Consider the following 18,837-nt stretch of genomic DNA (forward strand, 5'->3'; position numbering starts at 1 on the left):
TGCGGGAAGACGCGCAGGGAAGCGCAGGGAAGCGCAGCGCCCCACCCCGCACAGCAAGGCCCCACATACCGGGGCCGGGCTGCGGGAATGGGAGGGGGGAGAGGGAGGGAATGGGGGGGGGGGAGGGAGGGAATGGGAGGGGCGTGACGTCACGCGTCGGATGGCCCATGGGGGCGGGGGCAGAACTGCGGGATGGAAAATTTTCGGCTCCGCATCTCCCGCGCGTTCCCCGCCCTCCCCCCCCCCCGGTCCCGGCGCCCATCCAGAAGGTTCCGCAGCGGGAGCGGATGGGCCCGCGCCGCCCGCCGGCATTCCCGCCTGCCGCCGGTGGTCCTCAAGCAGGGCTCGGCCTTCCTGCGCTGTCTCAGCTCAGGGGCACCTCGCGTGTCCCCCTCCGCAAGGCCCCGGAGCGCGGGTGGCCGTGCGGGGGTCGCTGCCCCTCGACGGTGCGAGCGGCTCCCGGCCCCCTGCGGCCGCCCCGGGCCGGTCCAGACGTGCTGTCAGGCGGGCCTCACACCGAGCTGTGAGTGCTGCAGGAGTAGGGGAGAGGGAACAGAGAGAGGAGAAGCGAATAGAAAGTCATTCTCCATACTCGCCAGACATTCTCCATACTCGAGGCTGGCAGCACCACCTATCTCAGACCCCCTGTGTTCCCAGAAACAGTGGCCAAAGGGTTCCCTGCAGATACGTCCAAGCCGCCTCTGGAGCTGCAGTTCTGCAGCGTGTGTGAGGGGCTCAGGCGAAGGCCAAAGTCGGGCTGCCCCCTTCTACAGGCGGTCAAGCAGTGAAGCCCTACAGTTTCTGATTGCTTGAGGAAAGGGAAGGGGGGTGCCCCCCCCCGTCTTTCTTCCCTCCAGCGGGGTTTATCCTGCCTGGCATCACTAGAGGGAAGCCGTCATTCCCGGAGGAAACGCTCGAGGCTCGCACGTGCGTCGCTGCTTGCTCGCACGTTAAAAATAGCACTTGACGGCAGTGGGTGGCTATGGGCCGGTGGCACCGCATCCCGGCCGTGCACCGAGCCGCGGGGCAGCGCCAGGGTGGGAAATGGGAGAGAGCCCCCCCCCCATCAGTCTGTACCCGGCTGCGGGTCCAGCACTGGGCAGGCGGAAACACCTTTCTCACCGCTTGCCCTCGAAAAGCCCCGCGCCTCCCGTCTCTGCGGTGGAGCTCAGCCTCCCCGCCGTGTACACGGGAGAGCTGCCCGGCGCCACCACCGCTACCATGCACCAGTGGCCCCGCTCCCGACCCCCGCAGGGCACAGGCCGGTGAACCGGCTCCCACCCCTCCGTCGGGCTGCGGTGCTCCCCGTGTCCCCGCCCCGCACCCCCCGTTCGGCGGCGCAGGGGTCAGTCGGGCGGGCAGGGCGGGGGGCGGTGCGCGGGCGCCGCGCCCCTCCGCGATGACGCGCCCGCATTCCTGTCTGAAGAGCGGCGGCGCCCCGAGGGGGCCGTCAGAACGGGAGCGCCTCCGTCGGAGCGCAACGGACGCGAGATTCCCTTTGCCTTTGACACTACTGGCTTTTTGGAAGGGAATTTTCCCTGCCTTTATTTATTTAGGGGTTTGTTTTCGTTGACGCTTTACAGTCAAGGGTTTTCTTCCCTCGCAAGGAGCAGCAGCGGCCAGAGGAGCATCTCCTTACCCCGGGAGAAGAACCCGCTTTCCGGACCTTGCGAAGAAGGTACGGCGCGGCAGAAGGAACGAGGCGATTTTCGGGGCGCAGCCTATCCCGGCGGCAGCCCCTCAGCCCCGCCGGGCTCCTCCGGGAATGCGCGGTGCTGTGTGCTCCCAGGGACACACCGCCGGGATGGAAACACCCCCGAGCGGCTGCGGCGCAAGTCCCGCGGCCGGTCTGCGTTTTCCCATTGAAAGCGCCGGGGGATGCCCGGTGTCACCGGAGGGGAGGGGGGAGGTAAACAGAGGGGCGGCCGCGGGGCGGGAGGCGCAGTGTGACATCTCCCGCCGGTGTTGCATCAGTCAGACCCCGCTATCGGAGGAGGGGGGGGGGAGGCGGTGCCGGTGCCGGTACCTCCGCCGTGCCCGCACATTAGGAACGGGTCGCGGCACCGCTCGGTCATTCCCCCCCTCCCTTCCCACCATCCCCACCGCCGGTCCCACCTTTGTCCGCGCGCGCCCCCCGCCCCACGCGCCTGGTACTTTTCCACTCGGCGGCGGGCGCGGGAGCGCGCCTGGACCACGTGACGCGCCCGCGGCGCGGCGCCCGCTGCGGCAACTGACGTCTCCTTCCCCACCTCCGCAGGCGCGGCGATCCCCCCCCCCCCCCCCCGCCGCCAAGGACAAAAGAGAGGCACCGGCAGGATGAGCAGTGCCGAGGTGGGAAAGTTCAACATATCCCCCGACGAGGACAGCAGCAGCTACAGCTCCAACAGCAACGACTTCAGTTACCCATACCCCACCAAGCCCGCTGCCATGAAGAGGTGAGGGCGCGCCCAGCCGCGGCCACCGACGGCACGCTGCAGCCTTTGGGTTTCAAACGGTGCCTCGGGTCGGGAGGTGCCGCGTGTGTGGCACGCGTTAAGGAGGCACGGAAGTGACCGCGGATGTAAACAGCGCAGTGCTTTGTGTGCTGGCCGGATACGGGGGAATGAATGGGGTGGTGGTGGTGCTGCTGCTCTGGTCGTTCCGCTGGTTTTGTGGCTTCCCTTTGAAGTGTTTTGGAATGGCTGAATGGGAAGTTAATACGTAAGTTGTCCGTGACAGTCGCTAATGATGCAATGTGTTTTACAGCCACTATGCGGATATTGATCCAGAAAATCAGAATTTCCTGCTCGACTCCAATCTCGGAAAGAAGAAATATGAAACTCAGTATGTAAGTACATACCAATGATGTTTCAAAACACAGCTTTCTTGCCAATGTAATGTTTGTGTTAATTCTGAAATAAGTGTTAATTTTCTACTAACTATTACCTGTCTTCCTTTTCTCAGCATCCAGGTACTACTTCCTTTGGAATGTCAGTATTTAATCTGAGCAATGCTATTGTGGGTAGTGGCATCCTTGGTCTTTCTTATGCCATGGCTAACACTGGAATTGCTCTTTTTGTGTAAGTATCTTTTGGTTCATAAACAAAAATACTCTGTCTGCTGTATAACTAATAATGGAAAACACTTGATATAAGGATATGACCTTTCCAAAATACCCGTTATTGCCAGAGGATTCAGAATTGCATTTTTAGATTTTATAGCTTGTAAGAGATTCTGATACATTCAGAAGGACTTGCAGAATTTAAACAGATTCATTGCAAGTCCTGCAACCCACAAAACACTTCACAGTGAATTTTCCTTTACTTAGCTGTATTTTCTCCATGTGTAGCTGATAGACTTACCTTGAAAATTCCATTATTCAGTTGGGAAGGAGAGGTGCCACTTAAAATACTGAAGTCTGCATTAGCTGTTTCCTTTAGAGTTCACTGAAATGAATGACAACAGAAATCTTTCAAGATAATTGCACAAAAAGTACAGGATCAGGCTGCAGACATAAGAAAAAAGTAGGCAGAAAAGATTATTTCGCTTGTGTCTTGCAAATCTGGCTGTTTCTACTCTTAAATATTTCTGTGACCCAATCAGGGTCTCCTTTAAGCACAACTAAGTTCAGGAACAGAGATGCAATGTGCATAAGTTCTGTGTTTCTTTATGCCAGTAAAGAAATCTTTTTCATTGCAGTGCTTTTACTCAATTCAGGGGCCTGGTTTCAGCTTCACCTATAAAAATTGCACTCTCCCTGCAAGGGAGGGGTGTGGGATAACCAGCATGTCTTTATTGCGATGTCTATATTGCCAGAAGCTTTCAGGCATAAAATGAGTGTCTAATCATGTAATTGGAAATTACGTCAGGAAACTGTTATGTACACTGCACCTAAATGTCTTGGCTAAGTAGGTTTTTCATATATTGAAGGCAGCTCAACTCACACAACATACAGTATCAGTGAGTGTAAACAGGAATCCATGGATATGTTTAAAGGAACTTTGTATTTTTATCATGGAAATAGAGAAATGTGCTGAGCATTCAAGAACAAGTGGAGCGTCACATTTAGCCTGAAATTTGCTTTATTCTGTTACCAGATTTCCAGGAAGTTGTAGGTCAGGTTTACTTCCATGCAGCTCACAGTATATCAGAGTGGCATTCAGGTTTCCTGAGGAAATGACCAGCATGTAAGGTTCTGATCTAAAGGATTTTATTTTAAATACATGACAATTTGTTAACGTTTTACTAAGACTTTCACTTACTCAGATGATGCTAAACTGAATGAACAACTTCATAGCATGAATTCAGCAGAGGTACTTAATTTCTCTACACACCAGTTTCATGCTCTAAAGATGTTCTGCAACACATATGAGATAATCAGTGTAGTTGGAACATCTCTGAGGAGAGAAAAATAAAGAATGCGAGGTTCAGTATTTGAATAGATTTACATATAACACGGATCCTGTTTTCTGAAGACAAAAATGTTTAAAACTGACAATTTAACAGTTGGGTGCTGAGGTTATTTAGTTACCTTTTCATTTCCAGATACTACATTCAGATCTATTTGTGTTAGTACTGACTCAAAAGATAAACCTTGCAAGACTTAGTGCAGCTTGTACAGTTCCAAGGCAGCAAAGCAGTCAGTCACTGATGATACTGAGGATTTATGATGACATTGAGGGCATTACAGACATCCTTTAATAACTAGATTACAGATTCTGATCCAGATGCAGTTGATTAAGGCAGTAAATTCTTTGAAGACTGCATGAAGTCAATTGTGTCAGTGCTGTGACTTGTCACTTGTGTCAGCACTAAATCAATGAATGATGCAGTATGGAAGCCAGAAACTGAGCTTCAAGATGAGTTTGCTGACTGATCTTGTCAACACCATAGGCAGCAATTCAAGGTTAGGAGTGAGGGGTCCAAGATCTGTGCTGGCTTAATGAACCTTTCACATCTTGCTGTCCTGTTTTGATGTTTGAGTTACATCCTGGTTAATCTCTGCCTGTCAGAAATACAGAGGTTTATTTGTGTGCATGTGTTGGTGTTGAATTGGCACAGTAACACAAGTTTCCTGTATTCCTCATACATTCATCTGCGAAGCTTTTCTCAAATGTTCTTGTTTCCAGTTCTCTGTGCAGTGTTTACTGATTTTGCCAACATCAAAATTACACAAAATGTAAAGAATACTGTGGGAACTCTAGATGGAGCTTGCCATTTTTTGAGCAGCATTTTGCAGATTCTAGGCTTTTCTATAAAGCTGAATGCTTCTATAGGTGTAAGAAAGGCCAGGGTTGTTTCTGAATGTGTTGTAATTTTCCACTGTGCTCTTCAGCAGTTGAGAAGTCCCCCCTAGTGTGCCACTGCAGGAAGTGCATTTGTTGTGGGAGAGATGCGTTCTTGAGAGATCCGAATTCTACATGCTGCAAATATGTGTTGCATGTAAAAGCTGTGGGGAAGATAAACAAGCTGCTAGCAATTCCTATGTAAGCACACATGAAGAGTTAACTTGAGCAAAGAAAGGGGATTTTTTTTTCCAATAACATTATTTTTTAATGTATTTACATTGAAGACACAGCTCTTGATATATCTGAATTTTCAGTCTGTTCCTTATGGCTTTTGCAGTTTCATCTTTATATAGAAAAAGACACAGCATAGGTTTAAGCTGTGAAAAGCTGATTTGTTTAAGACCAAGAGATAATCTTCACTGTAGCTGCAGTTGCTCACAATTGGATGGTCAATAGATGGAAAACTATGATGAGCAACGGATGGTTACTTTTGAACAAGAACAGGAAGACAGGGAATACAGTTTCTTACAATGATACAAAGACTATTCTTATTGACACTGTTATTTGTATCAAATGTAGCCAGTTATAATGGTCTTTTGATGCTTAGGCCACTTAATCCTGAATATAAACATTGTTTAATCCTATGCTACAATTGATCTCTATGCCTCTGGAAAGCAATTTTGGCGTAAAATCCCTTCTAAATTAGTCATTAGTTGGGTTTTCAGAATGCTTTTAACTGGCCTTCGAATCTATAGGGGTTTAAAAGATAATATTTTAACATGATTAATTTTGCTGTTTGATACACCTTTATTTAGTGTGATTACAGTAAGTCATTTATGGCTAGTAAAAATTTGCATGTTTTCCTCCCCCAGGATACTTCTGCTGTTTGTCTCAATATTTTCTTTATATTCAGTGCATCTCCTTTTGAAGACTGCCAATGAAGGAGGTATGGCAAATCACTATTTTACAAACATCCAGTATTTGTTTCATATGGTATCATTGAAACAGACCCTTTCAATGGATTATCTTGTTTTCTTTTAGGATCTTTATTGTATGAACAGTTGGGAATGAAGGCATTTGGCATGGCTGGAAAACTTGCTGCTTCTGGATCAATTACAATGCAGAACATTGGAGGTGAGGACAAGATCTTAAAATGTTTGTACTGTCAATACTAATTGTTCCCTGCTTATTCTTGGAGACTTTTTTTCACACAACATGTCTTCATTAACTGCTTGTGTTCAAGTGAAGTTATGAAACATGTTATGTGATTCTTGCATCTTGTGGCATATTCTATATTTGTAATGATCTATGATGTTATTCACCTACAGCTATGTCAAGCTACCTCTTCATAGTGAAATATGAGTTACCATTGGTCATCAAGACATTTATGAACATCGAAGAGACCACAGGGTAGGTGTTAGAACTCCTCATCAGAGAAACCATTAGGAGAAACAAATACGGAGACTGTATATATATTTATATGAAGACCACGTTCGATACACCATAGGGTAGCTTCTTACTCAGACAGAGATACAGTAAGTTTGTCCTTCCCCTGAGTGCTCCACATCATTTAGAACCAGCCTGCCCTGGGGAAGGGGTAGAAAAATACAGGTATTGCATCATATTGCAGAAATCTGTTCTGTAAAGAACATCAGGTAAGTGCTAATGTATGTACCAGTGGGTACATACTCTCAATAAGGGAAGGTAAATGCTGTCATGGCTGTTTTTCTGTTTCGTTTTCCTTAATTGTATTCCAACTGTTTTGGACTGATTATTTGGGTTTTCTAGTGTTAATGTTGTGGGAAGTGATTAAATATAAGTCTAAAGCGCAGTTATATAATGAATGTGTTAAGAGAGAGCTCCCAGAATGACATGGGGACTAAACATTGAGCTAAACCAGAGTTTATGTGCCCATGATTAAAATGGTGGACACATTGCCATTTAGCCCTGGAGATACCTTGACTCCATAATGGCTTTCCTGCTTAGCTTTAAAAGTGGGTGCCTTGGGTAGGGTTCATTTTATCTAACCATAGCATCTGAAAGTTAGATTTTGAGCTTATTATTACTCTGGTCTTGGTATAATCAGTGGAGAAAGGTGATCCTCTGTAGTGGTTAGTTCAGAGCACCTGGCTTAGACACCTGTTTTGGGCATCTCCAATGAACAATTTATCATATAGCTCTATATTGAGAGGGTGTGTAAAAACAGTTATCTAAAACAAGATGCCTGACTTCAGATGGATAGAGTTAAGTGCTATAAATCTCACTCTTCAGAGTTGTACTTCTGTGCCTTGTCCTGAAGTGTCCCAGTCTTGAGAGGGCTGAGCAGCTCAAGACTCCAACTTACACCTAAGCCTGAGTTCAGAAGGTAGGCATTTTTCTGCCTGTGTTCCCCAAGGGGTTCAAGCCATTTGGTGGTGTTCATACAGCTTGTGATAGATATTGTCATGACAACAGTGCTAGCCATCTTTTTTCTCTATTTTTTTTCTTTTCTTTTTTTTTTTTTTTTTTCCTTAATGTACTCTAAGAATGCACCCACCCCATTTACTCAATAATGTAACATTTACAAATTCCTTGCTGGGAAGGTTCATTTCTCCCCTTTGGCTGAATTCAAGTCCTTATTTTCCACTTTTTAAGGAAGTCCCTGGACTAGCCGGTCCTTACAAGGGGACTTGGAGGCAAGTCATTTTAATTGTCCCATCATCATAGAGGAATTCAAAATTGGTTGCAGTTCAAGGGGGAAAATTGAAGGCTGTGAATCAGGCTGGATACAGCTGCTGCTCTGCCAGGCTGGCAGACAAAATTAAGAAGTTGACATTTGTATCTCAAGTGTTGTTGGCCAGCACTAGGCGGCTGTACACTGATATACAGTAAATCTGTTCTCAGTGTTCTGTCCATTGTGGACCCCATTTAACTGACTGTCTCCATGCATTGGTTAGGGGAGTCTGGGTGGCTGCCTTTGGCTTGGATTCCATTCTGGCAGCCTGGTGCCTAAAATGTAAGCCACTTACCTGTTTAAATGTCCCAAAATAATGCTTGCTATAGAAGATATTTTGGAATTCTGATACAATATTACAAATACTAGCTCCATTGTTAAAATTTGTTTAGCATTTTTTAAAGTACTCAGCTGTGTCTTGAAGCTGCACAATCCCATTCTTTACTGTTCAGCACGGGCAAACTTTTAAGTCCTTGGTCTGAAACTCCTGAGGGTCTCCATGTGGGGCTTGCACAGTAACGGTGCATGTTCTTACAGTTATATCAAATGCAAGGAGTCTTTGAGCTGTGGTTCCTTTCAAATTTACCACAAGACTATTGCACTTTAAAAGAAAGACAACCAAAGGTACGTGGTGTTAATGTCCTACATGTCTGAACTTTCTGAAATACGTTTTTTTACATTTAGTTATCCCACGTAAAACTGGGGAAAGAGATGACCAAACTGGTTTTGTATTTACTACATAAATCCAGAAAAAGTCTGTAAAAGTTATTCCATATTTGTACTACCATATATAGGCTTATAATTCAGCAATTGAGTTTGAATGCACAGATTTCTAATTAGATTTTCTTTGTTTATCTAGATAGTATACAATCCATTTTAAAATACATACTGTAAAGACAATACCCTAACAGAATATAAGGTATTAACATCTTGGAATAGATGCTTAGTGTTACTTAAATTGCTTAAAGAATACAGGATGATTCTGTCGGACAGGTGAAGAAAGCAGTTCCCTGCCACAATTAAATACTCAAGAGCAGTTTTCCCTGTAGTTCAGTGAAATTATATTTACACAGATCTGACTTTGTTTTTTCTGTGTTTCAAAGGAAGGTGTTAATCTCTTAACATACCAAAATGTTTTGTCGAAAAATAGCTGTTACTTCTTATGGAATAAAACATTTGAGGTCCTTATCATAGTTTCCCTATGGAAAAGGACTAAGTGTGCCTCCAAGAGACTCCCAGTGCTTGCTGGAGTTTTCCCAGCCAGGGGGCTTGAGCTACTGTCTTAACTCCAGCCCTCACCTGTTTTGAACTCCCACAGGGAGCCTAACAGAATTTCATTTCCATTAGAAGTGTGGATCACCACCCTGCTGGGGCCCTGATATTCCAGTACATCTGGAGAGCTGGGAACCAGCATCTAAGCAAATTACTACTTTTTCCATGACTGATCCCAGTTGATTCTTTTTTCTTTTTTATGACCAGTCATTTATGTTCCTGTCTTCTGACTTCCAGATGCATATTAATTTAGAAAAGGACACTAAAGGAAAGGCACAATGCAGGTTTGGGGTGAGATAAGAAGCAATTGTAGGGCTTTAGGTCCATCTAGTAAGTTGAATAGTAATTCTTTGTGACATCAGGACATTTTATTTAAGAAGCCATATGTTGAAGAAGACATGAATGAACACTGAACTGCAAATGTCATCATTTTTAATACTTTGATTATTTACAAATATTACTTTTTTTTCCTGCAGAGAATGGTATCTTAATGGCGACTATTTAGTGCTGCTGGTGTCTGTCATCCTCATTCTTCCTCTGTCCTTACTGAAAAATTTAGGTAAGTGGTAGAGTATCATCAAAACCACTTGAAAATACTGTGGAGAAGTGGGTTGACATAATGCTTGAGCCTTGAAGTATTAGGTGAATTAACAGCTGCCCCCAAACTTGTCTCTTGAGCCTAATCAGTGTTCAGGTAATTGCTGTCAGTCAGCATAAAATAATAATAGTAATAAAAAAGACAAGTATTGGAAGTTACAGATGTGCTTGTGGAAAACAAACAGTCAATAGATATGGTAGCTCTTTAGAACAAGGCTCAGCAGTAACTTTTGTTTGTGCTCTTATCAAAAAGTTTGACCTATTTTGGTCAGTAGTGAAATCATATGTAATGGTGTTACTAGCTAATAGTGTTATAACCTATTCTATAATAGCCAGGGATGCTAGTCCAGGGCAGTTAAACTGCCTTTGTAATGTAAACAGAAGTCACATTTTCGTTTTAGACCCTAAGCAGTAGCAGAATATTCATACCAGATACTCTATGAAATGTCTGTAATTCAGTGATACATAAAGTAATTCAGTTGGAACAATTGAATTATTGGAATAATTCAGTTTGTTCAGAGAATCTTATACTGGAGCCCTACTTGCTGAGAGTCTCAATGTGATTTACTTTCTCAAGTTACTACCTTCTACAAATTGAGTCAATCAGTAAAAACAGAAGGGAAAAGGCATAGTGTGTTCTGTTAGAATTTATCTTTTAATCATTCTTGGCATGTAACAAACAATTCACTTAGTTGTTGATGTGGGAATTCTTTTGTTAGTTATAAAGTTCTATATTACAGACTCGCTGTATGTATACACCCTAATATGCCTTTGAGAGTTTTTGTTTCTGGGTTGAGATTAGCAGATGTTAATGAATAACTAACTTGTTCTATGTAACACTAAGAAAATGGCAATCTAAAGAGATCACTGATGGAATATGTTTTGTCATAATGTTATGACTTGAATGGTGTTTCTGTTTCTGTACCTTAGATTTCTTTATGTTTCTTTTAACACAGGATACTTGGGCTATACCAGTGGCTTTTCCTTACTTTGTATGGTCTTCTTTCTGATTGTTGTAAGTATAGTCTTGTAGACTTCCAGTGCTTCTAAAACTGCATTTCAAAGCAAAATAAGACAGTTTCTGAAAAGTTTCACATACTGTTTTCATCAAAGTAACAATAAATACATGACTTTATTTCTAGGTAATTTGGAAGATGTTTCAGATCCCTTGTCCTATGGACAGCGATATCATGAACATGACATTAGTAAATGTGACACTGGCACCTTTGTTGGATCAAAACATAACAAGTGATGATATGTGCAAGCCAAAATATTTCATCTTCAATTCACAGGTAACTAAAACTCAGACTCTGAAAATAACTAAGAGAGACTAAATACATAGCAGATAAATTAGGTCATTTTTCCTTTGAATAATTGCCAAGTTGTAAACTTAGGGATGTGCTAAGACTTTCTGTTCCAGTAGAGTAAGGCACTGTTTACCTCCTGTAGACTGAGTGTCTCCACACTCCAGATACAAAAATTAGAGGAGCTTGAGGTGCCTGCCTGAGATGAGTGGCAATAAATGCATCTCTCATTTTTCAGCACAGCATCTCTCAAGCTTCCTCAAGTTAGTAAAGCATTTTATAAAGTAGATTGCAGAAGAAGTAAATAGCAAAAGCATTTGGGAAACATATGCCAAGGTTTGGCATAGACTTTAACTTTCCAGTCACAAACTCTTGACTCTTATGGAATGCTCCCAGTTACAGTGGTGTCTTCACATATGGGGAAGAAGCATGTGTAATACCTAATACCAAGATCAGGCTATGGCTTAAGCCAGTGAGATGCAGAACATAATTCTGCATACAGATACATTCAGCTCACACTGGACTTCACTGAGATTTGAGACTGGTACCTCAGGGTATGGGTATAAGAAAATATAATCTTGTTTTAATTTTTGCCAAAGTTTCAGTTGTAGAGAATAGCCAGTCTTTATGAAAGAACTGACTGGTGCCTAAGTCAAAACTGAAATATCTATGGATTAATTTCTTAAAACTAAATTTCTAATGTTTGTTGAGATATTTAAGAAAGACGCTTTTGTTTTCCAGACTGTCTATGCTGTCCCAATCCTAACATTTTCTTTTGTGTGCCATCCTGCAATTCTTCCCATCTATGAAGAACTGAAAAGGTAAATCTTGGATATGTGTCTGTAATATCACTACATTAACAAAAGTAATATAAAAGTATGTTCTCATTGCTAACAATGTTCCTTTTTCTCGTAGCCGAAGCCGCAAGAGGATGATGAATGTGTCCTATGTATCTTTCTTTGCCATGTTCCTCATGTATTTATTGGCTGCTCTCTTTGGATACCTGACATTTTATGGTGAATACTGCCTTCTTTGCTTTCCTTTAAATGAATGATGTTCTGCAGAGCCACAGTATTATTTTGAAGTTAGAACAAGCAAGCACGTAGATGAGTTCTAAATATATACTGTTTGTTGGGTGGTGGAGTTAATACTTTCATACGTGCACACCCAAAAAGAGACCAGTAGTAGAATTAGGCCCAAGGCAGAGAATTAAAATGGGATTAAAACAGATGCAGTTCCTTCAAGTTATCCCTGTGTAAAATGGAAACATGCTTACAGGAGCTGTTGAAGCTTTCAATTCATATTGCTCTAACTGTTAAATTTGCTTAGGATTTAGAGCAGAAGCAGTTTGAGAAGTGTGTTAACTACATCTAATTAAAGCACTGTTATTTCTTTATAGGAAAAGTTGAACCAGAACTGCTTCATACTTACTCTGCTTATCTGGGTGCTGATGTTCTTCTTCTGATTGTGCGTCTTGCTGTACTTATGGCTGTAACCCTTACTGTACCTGTTGTTATTTTCCCAGTAAGTAATTTACTTTTTTTACTCCTACTGCCATTTTTTGTTTTCATCCCATGTCTTGCTGCAGTCATGTACTGATTTGGTAACTCCCATTTATTCATTTATAGAATGTTTCTCTTAATTGAAATTTATTCTAAGAAGCTTGATGAAATAGCTCTATACTGTTAATTGAAATAAATTAAATGAATAGGCAACAATTACAAAGCAATAGATACAAGTACATTGGGTTATATTATTTTCCTGGCATCATTTGACTGGGGAATTGGAATGGATTGCCCCTTCATGGAAGTACTTGCAGTTGTATGTTATCAGCTTACAAAATTCTTTGTGTTTATGTAAGTACATTGTGAATATGGAATTCTGGCCATTTAGGTGGATGCTTTAGGAAGCAGCATCCTTAGATGTAAAAAAAAAAAAGAAACCCTGGGGTTTATTTTTGTCCAAGACAGATGTTTTTCCTCGTTTTTCAATCCATTATTGGCTGTGCTTTGAAAATCTAAATCACGGAGAAGAGAAACAGACCAGTAGACACAGATCTGCCTCTCCAGTGCAGGACATAAATATTAAAAAAGAAAAAATAAAAATGCCTTTCAGCTTTTACTAAAATCTGAAATATTCAGGAAAAATGTGTTAAAATACTTTCAGAAGGAAGGTCTGATTCAGGTGACAGTCATTGTTTTCCTCAATGAACACTAAACTGGTGTTTTTTGTTCCTTCTCTCTTCAACAGATTCGCAGTTCCATTACCCAGCTGTTATGGGCAGGGAAGGAGTTTAGATGGTGGCGTCACTGTTCCATTACAGTTTCTCTTCTGGCCTTTACCAACATGCTTGTTATCTTTGTCCCTACTATTCGAGACATCTTTGGATTCATTGGTAAGCATTTTCACATTGGTTCAAGTAGTCTTAAAAATCTTGGAAAATGCCATTACAACAGTTTGTGAATATTTATTTCTATGCTTTTTTAATACAGGTGCATCTGCAGCTGCTATGCTGATCTTTATACTTCCTTCTGCCTTCTATATCAAGTTAGTGAAGAAGGAACCAATGAAGTCAGTGCAAAAGATCGGGGTATGTATAGCCAAATATGAATAGTTACACTTGTTTACTAATTCAGAAGAAGAACTTCAGTTTCCTTCTTAACAATTCAAGAATTTTGAGGTCCTGGTGAAGGCAGACATTGAACTGACATTTAATGTTATCTTAGTTAACACGTGGGAGTTGCATAGGTACTCAAAAATGAGGAAATAGACATCACAAGGCTCAGATCACTTCAAGTGACTTTTCCCATCTATCATCCCCCAGTCTCAACAATAGTTGGGCCATTCTGTTGCTGACAAGAACCAATTTCAACAGGTTACTCTTAAGAACTGTACTAAAAAAGTCTTGTTATTCTCCTTTAAATTTTAAGACTTACTTATATAATTTACCCCATAAAAGCTGACCTCCATCAATTGTTTGGGTCATCCTGTCTGATCTTGGTGCTCTTGCTTATCTTGGACATACTGACTCAGAATCAAATCTTAGACCTACTGAGTCAGAATCAAGTCAGTGCAGTGGCACATCCTGGCTGTTATCAGCAGCTACATTAACTTCCCTCAGTTGAGGATGAGGTCTGCTCTACTGGAGATAAATGTACTTTTTTATTTGGAAAGGACCCCAAGTATGGAAGGGTTCCTAACTCCTTGCTGTTTGCAGTGATCTTGTGTCTCTTTTACTTTGTGACATAAATACACACAACTTCATGGGTGTAGTAGCAGGATCTAAAATACTTCCTTTATGTTTTCTTTCTTTCCAGGCTGCATTCTTCTTTCTAAGCGGTATACTTGTGATGACTGGGTGTATGACACTGATTATTCTAGACTGGACCCAGAATGTTGCATCTGATGGCCATTAACTGTCCTGGTTTAATCTCTAATACTCCACTTCAGATGCCAGTGTTCACTCAGATACCTACTGAGAACGAAAATGAGCTATTCAGCTTCCTTTAAAATGCAGATTCTTTGCTGATGGTTCTTCTGATTGTAGAATACCCGAACTCTTGTTTTTAAGAAACTGTTCTGCATAGTGGAAGTGGATGCTAACATCAAACCAACGTGAGTGTCTGGCTGAAGGAAGTGACAACTTTATTCCATTCCAGAGAATGGACAGAAAACTCTGTAGACTTTTATCAAGCCATGTTTGGCTTTCGTCATTGTTACTTGGATATTTTGTTATTTTACTTGAATGTGCCTAATGGAACCATTTGATGTGAGAAATAACTCTTTAATTTACAGTGAAGCGTTTAACCAATGAGAGAGAGAAAGAGAGAAACACTATTATTTTTTGTACCAAAAATTCTTATGGACCTCAAAAGCACTATTTTGACTTTAAGAAACATTTTTCTAAAACAAATGAAAGAATAAAATAGAAGAGCTCATAAAAAATACTAAATCAGTGTCCTAAATTAAATCTGGTTTGCCTTTCTGTAGAGGCATAACTAGAAGCAATTTTATTTAAAAGAGTACTTCTAATGACCAAAACAGAAAATGAACCAATTCAAGTCAAAAATCTCTAATGATAACTGCTGCCCATGAAATTCCCTTAGTTTGAGGTAGAGTGAAAAGAATCCTGAAAATCATTTGTCAGCTTACTTAAATTAAGTAAGTACAATTACCTTAGTACCCAAAAATGGTGTGGAAATCCAAATTTTCAAGCTTTATAAAACCACCCTTTAAAATGGGTGTGATTGAGGAAAAACATCGTTAATTCAGGAATTGTGAAGTTGGTTTGGACATTTCCCTTCTTGAGGTACTCAATAGTGCAATTGAGTAAAACAGGGTTTGGGGGTTTTGCGCTTTTTTTTGTTGTTTCTGTTTTGGGGTTGTTTTTTTTCCTGTTGTAGAGATAAACTGAATGGCACTGGAGCATATGTTGCCATTAATATAAAGCTCCTTCTGGGAGTTCTCTTATTACGAAGGTCCATTGTCAGCTGTAGCAATGTTTGTTGGGGTTTATTTCTGTCCAAACTATCTTGAAACACTCTGTAGGAAAGCAAAAAGGTCCTCATGTAGTTTACTAGTTGTATAATATTCAGCAACTGTACAGTATTTCTCAAATTACTCATCCGTTAATGGATTCTGAATTACTTGACTATTCTGTTTCTGAGTCAAATCCACAAAATAACTGCACCAGTATTTCATGCTTGGTACAAACTCTCTTCACATACACAACTGGGATTCCTCTTCCAATTTATACTGTATAGTAGTATTAAAGATAACCTCATAGGCTGGATAGTCATCTCATATTTGTTTGCTTCAGAAATAGGTAAGTTTCTTATGAGCCCTAGCTAGCTAGCTGATGAAACAGGTGCTGTATGATTGTGATTAGCTGTTTTGTTTTTAGTGCATGTTTACTCTTTCATTCTTATCCCAGGTTGAAGAGAAATAACACTTGTATAACAGCGTACTTGGCATATCAGAGGTTCTCAAACACAACAATATTGGGTACAAAAGCCTAGAGAGAGATTATTAATGAAATAATCATGGCAATGTGGTCAGCTGTCTTCATCTGACATGATGCTTTAAAAATCTGATTTACTAAGTTCCACTTGGTCGTTGTGTCAGAGGGAACAAGGAAGGGCCTGTAATCCACTGATTACACAGTGCCTGAGACTTTTTTTGCTCTTGTAGAATTAATTGGGAACAAATCTAAATGACAGTCACCATTTGGCAGGTAATGTCAATCTCTGCCCAGCCATTTAAAATCTAGGAAAAGAAATTGCAGGTATTCTGTATTGATACTTCTGCATGACTGTAAGTACTGGTCACTAAGTCTGTAGTATGGAACTATAATGAGAAGTTAGACTCCTCTTCTGTTGTTTGTATTATTAGTTAAGTGGTACTCAACTGGCAACTAACAATCCTGGAGTCAGCACTACCTAACGCTCCGTAGGTACTTCTCTGCCTCAGGTACTGTACATCCATGGCTGGCTGACTGTCCCATGGTACCTGATCTCCACAGGAGTGCTGAGCACATACCTCCTCAGTACTTTGGCAGCTTTCCTTCCTCCTCTGCAAACCACCTTCTGCAGAAAGGTGGAAGAGGATTAAAATGTCTACCTTTGAGCAATTTGTAGCACATAAGGGATGAAGTGCTTCCCTTGCCAGTATTTAAAAAGGGAGAGAGAGACAGCCTCCTTTCTCTTCATAACCATAGAAGAGCAAGGAGGTGTAAATGAGAAGTTACTACACTGTCCTCTCAGCAGCCAAAGAGGAGGAAGATACTTGAGATGGCACCTCATAACATACCATATACGTCACTTAATTCTCTAAATGTAGCAATTTCCAGATTTTACATGATGACTTGTATTGTTCAGTGACTGGTTCTCCACCTGCAACAGTTGAGTTCCCCTTGGCTGGGTTGGTTTCCAACATACAATTTATTTAATTGCATATTTTTTCCAAACCTGTCTGCTTAAAAGTTACCTACACTACAAACCACCTAAAAAGAGCAGCTTCAGTATTAAACCACTGTTTTGTCACCTCAGACATTACTGTCTTCCATGATATTTCAGTCATAAATATAACATGTTATTTATAAAACATTAATCCATTAAAACTAAACCTATTTTTCAATATTTATGATAGTCTATGTACATAAAATTGTATGTGTGTATATACTGTAAGTAAAATGTATATAATGTAGGTTTGGAATCCAGGATTTATGTATATATTCCTCTCTCATTACTGATTGTTGCATCATTTCAAGGAGTTGTTCACATTGTACATCTGTATAACAACTGTCAAAGGAAAGATTCTTTTACAGCAAAATGTAATGCTTACAAAAATGGCAGAGATATGTTAATGCCCACGGTGTGGAAGAAAACACTAAGACTGTATTTATTACAAATGTATATGTTGCAATAAACATGGGAGTTACTTGGGTCCATAAAAAGCATCGTTCAGGTTCATGTATACTTTTCCTCTACAATTTACCATGGATGTGATGATTTCCTGAATGCAGCAACTTAACAACCTTTAGGATCCTAACGTATTTGTTAGGCCACCGAATTCAGGCATCCTGCGGTACATCCGTGTACATATGTAAATACCCACCGTCTTGTTAGAGGCCAGCAGTCTAGCTCCAGTTGTTGGCAGGGAGTGCAACACAGTTTCAATGAAACATTGTATGTTTGTTTTAACTGAAATAAATAAACAGATAATCCTAAATGCTGTGGTGGTGGGGTTTTTTTTGGGGGGTAGAGTGTGATAGGAATGATTTTCCTTAAAGACTATTAAATGTGTATCTTTCATTCCATGCATGTTCAACTTCTTTGTGAGCACTTTTCAGGAAGGAAAAACATAACTTAGAGCTAAGTCCACGATTTATGATACTACACAAGTAAACAGAACAAGTCTGAACATAAAAGAAAATGGGAGATGAAATCCTGCAGGGAACCTTTATGTCATGTTTTTTGCAGTACAGGCATATCTGGAGACAAGACTCAATGTGTTAGATCTTGGGTGAGTAAGTCTTGCCAAAACCCTAAGCCATTTTCCTACAACTGCATTTCCAGGAGAAGAATAACTGCTTCTGTTTAAATCTGCAGAACTGCTGTGTCTGTCTCACTTGTGTTTTAGCAATTGGATACAAACCAAGTGCAATGCCCAAGTTCTTTGTTGTCCTGAAATCTGTACCAATTCATATGGACCTTTTTCTTTCCCGAATATTAAGAATTGGGTGTAAGAGAGGCTGGAGGTGTAGCTGGGTGTGTTATGTACACAACAAAACACCTTATGAAAGGAATAATAAAGAGGCATAGCTAAGTACCCTGAAATGCCTCCATTAAGGTTGCTTTAATTACCTGATGGCACAGTATTTCTAGTTGGAACCCCCAGCGAGCAGCTATTCATTATTTCATTTTTCATCACATTTTCTGTGTTCTCAGTGTTTATGTATTTGGTCAAAGTCCAGAGCCCATCCCAATGAGGAATGAACATCCTCATTTTGCTCTCATTTAAATGCCATCTTTGCAAAACACAAATGATCACTTATTTTGACAATGTTGCAGGCCTTTAAGAAGGCGTTAATGAGGCTGCATCCTTGGGGACCCAAAGTATGGTGAAGCAGCCATGCATTTGAGTCTGCATTTTAATGTCCCTCACTTGCTTATTTTGTATTTCA

General features: G+C 41.5%; 1 protein-coding gene across 1 annotated transcript; it reads left to right on the forward strand.

Moving 5' to 3' along the window:
* Window positions 1-2,267: 2,267 nt before the first annotated feature.
* On the forward strand, window positions 2,268-17,882 carry SLC38A2 (solute carrier family 38 member 2). Its single transcript, XM_005148051.3, has 15 exons — window positions 2,268-2,435; window positions 2,746-2,827; window positions 2,944-3,059; window positions 6,140-6,213; window positions 6,309-6,401; window positions 6,596-6,677; window positions 9,729-9,811; window positions 10,806-10,864; window positions 10,992-11,141; window positions 11,895-11,974; window positions 12,069-12,169; window positions 12,553-12,677; window positions 13,404-13,548; window positions 13,646-13,743; window positions 14,471-17,882. The coding sequence occupies exons 1-15, from the start codon at window positions 2,317-2,319 to the stop codon at window positions 14,567-14,569; spliced, it is 1,506 nt and encodes a 501-aa protein (XP_005148108.1). The 5' UTR covers window positions 2,268-2,316; the 3' UTR covers window positions 14,570-17,882.
* The last annotated feature ends 955 nt before the right edge of the window (window positions 17,883-18,837 follow it).

This window comes from Melopsittacus undulatus, chromosome 5, assembly GCF_012275295.1.
Source record: "Melopsittacus undulatus isolate bMelUnd1 chromosome 5, bMelUnd1.mat.Z, whole genome shotgun sequence".
NCBI classification, from domain to species: Eukaryota; Metazoa; Chordata; class Aves; order Psittaciformes; family Psittaculidae; genus Melopsittacus; species Melopsittacus undulatus.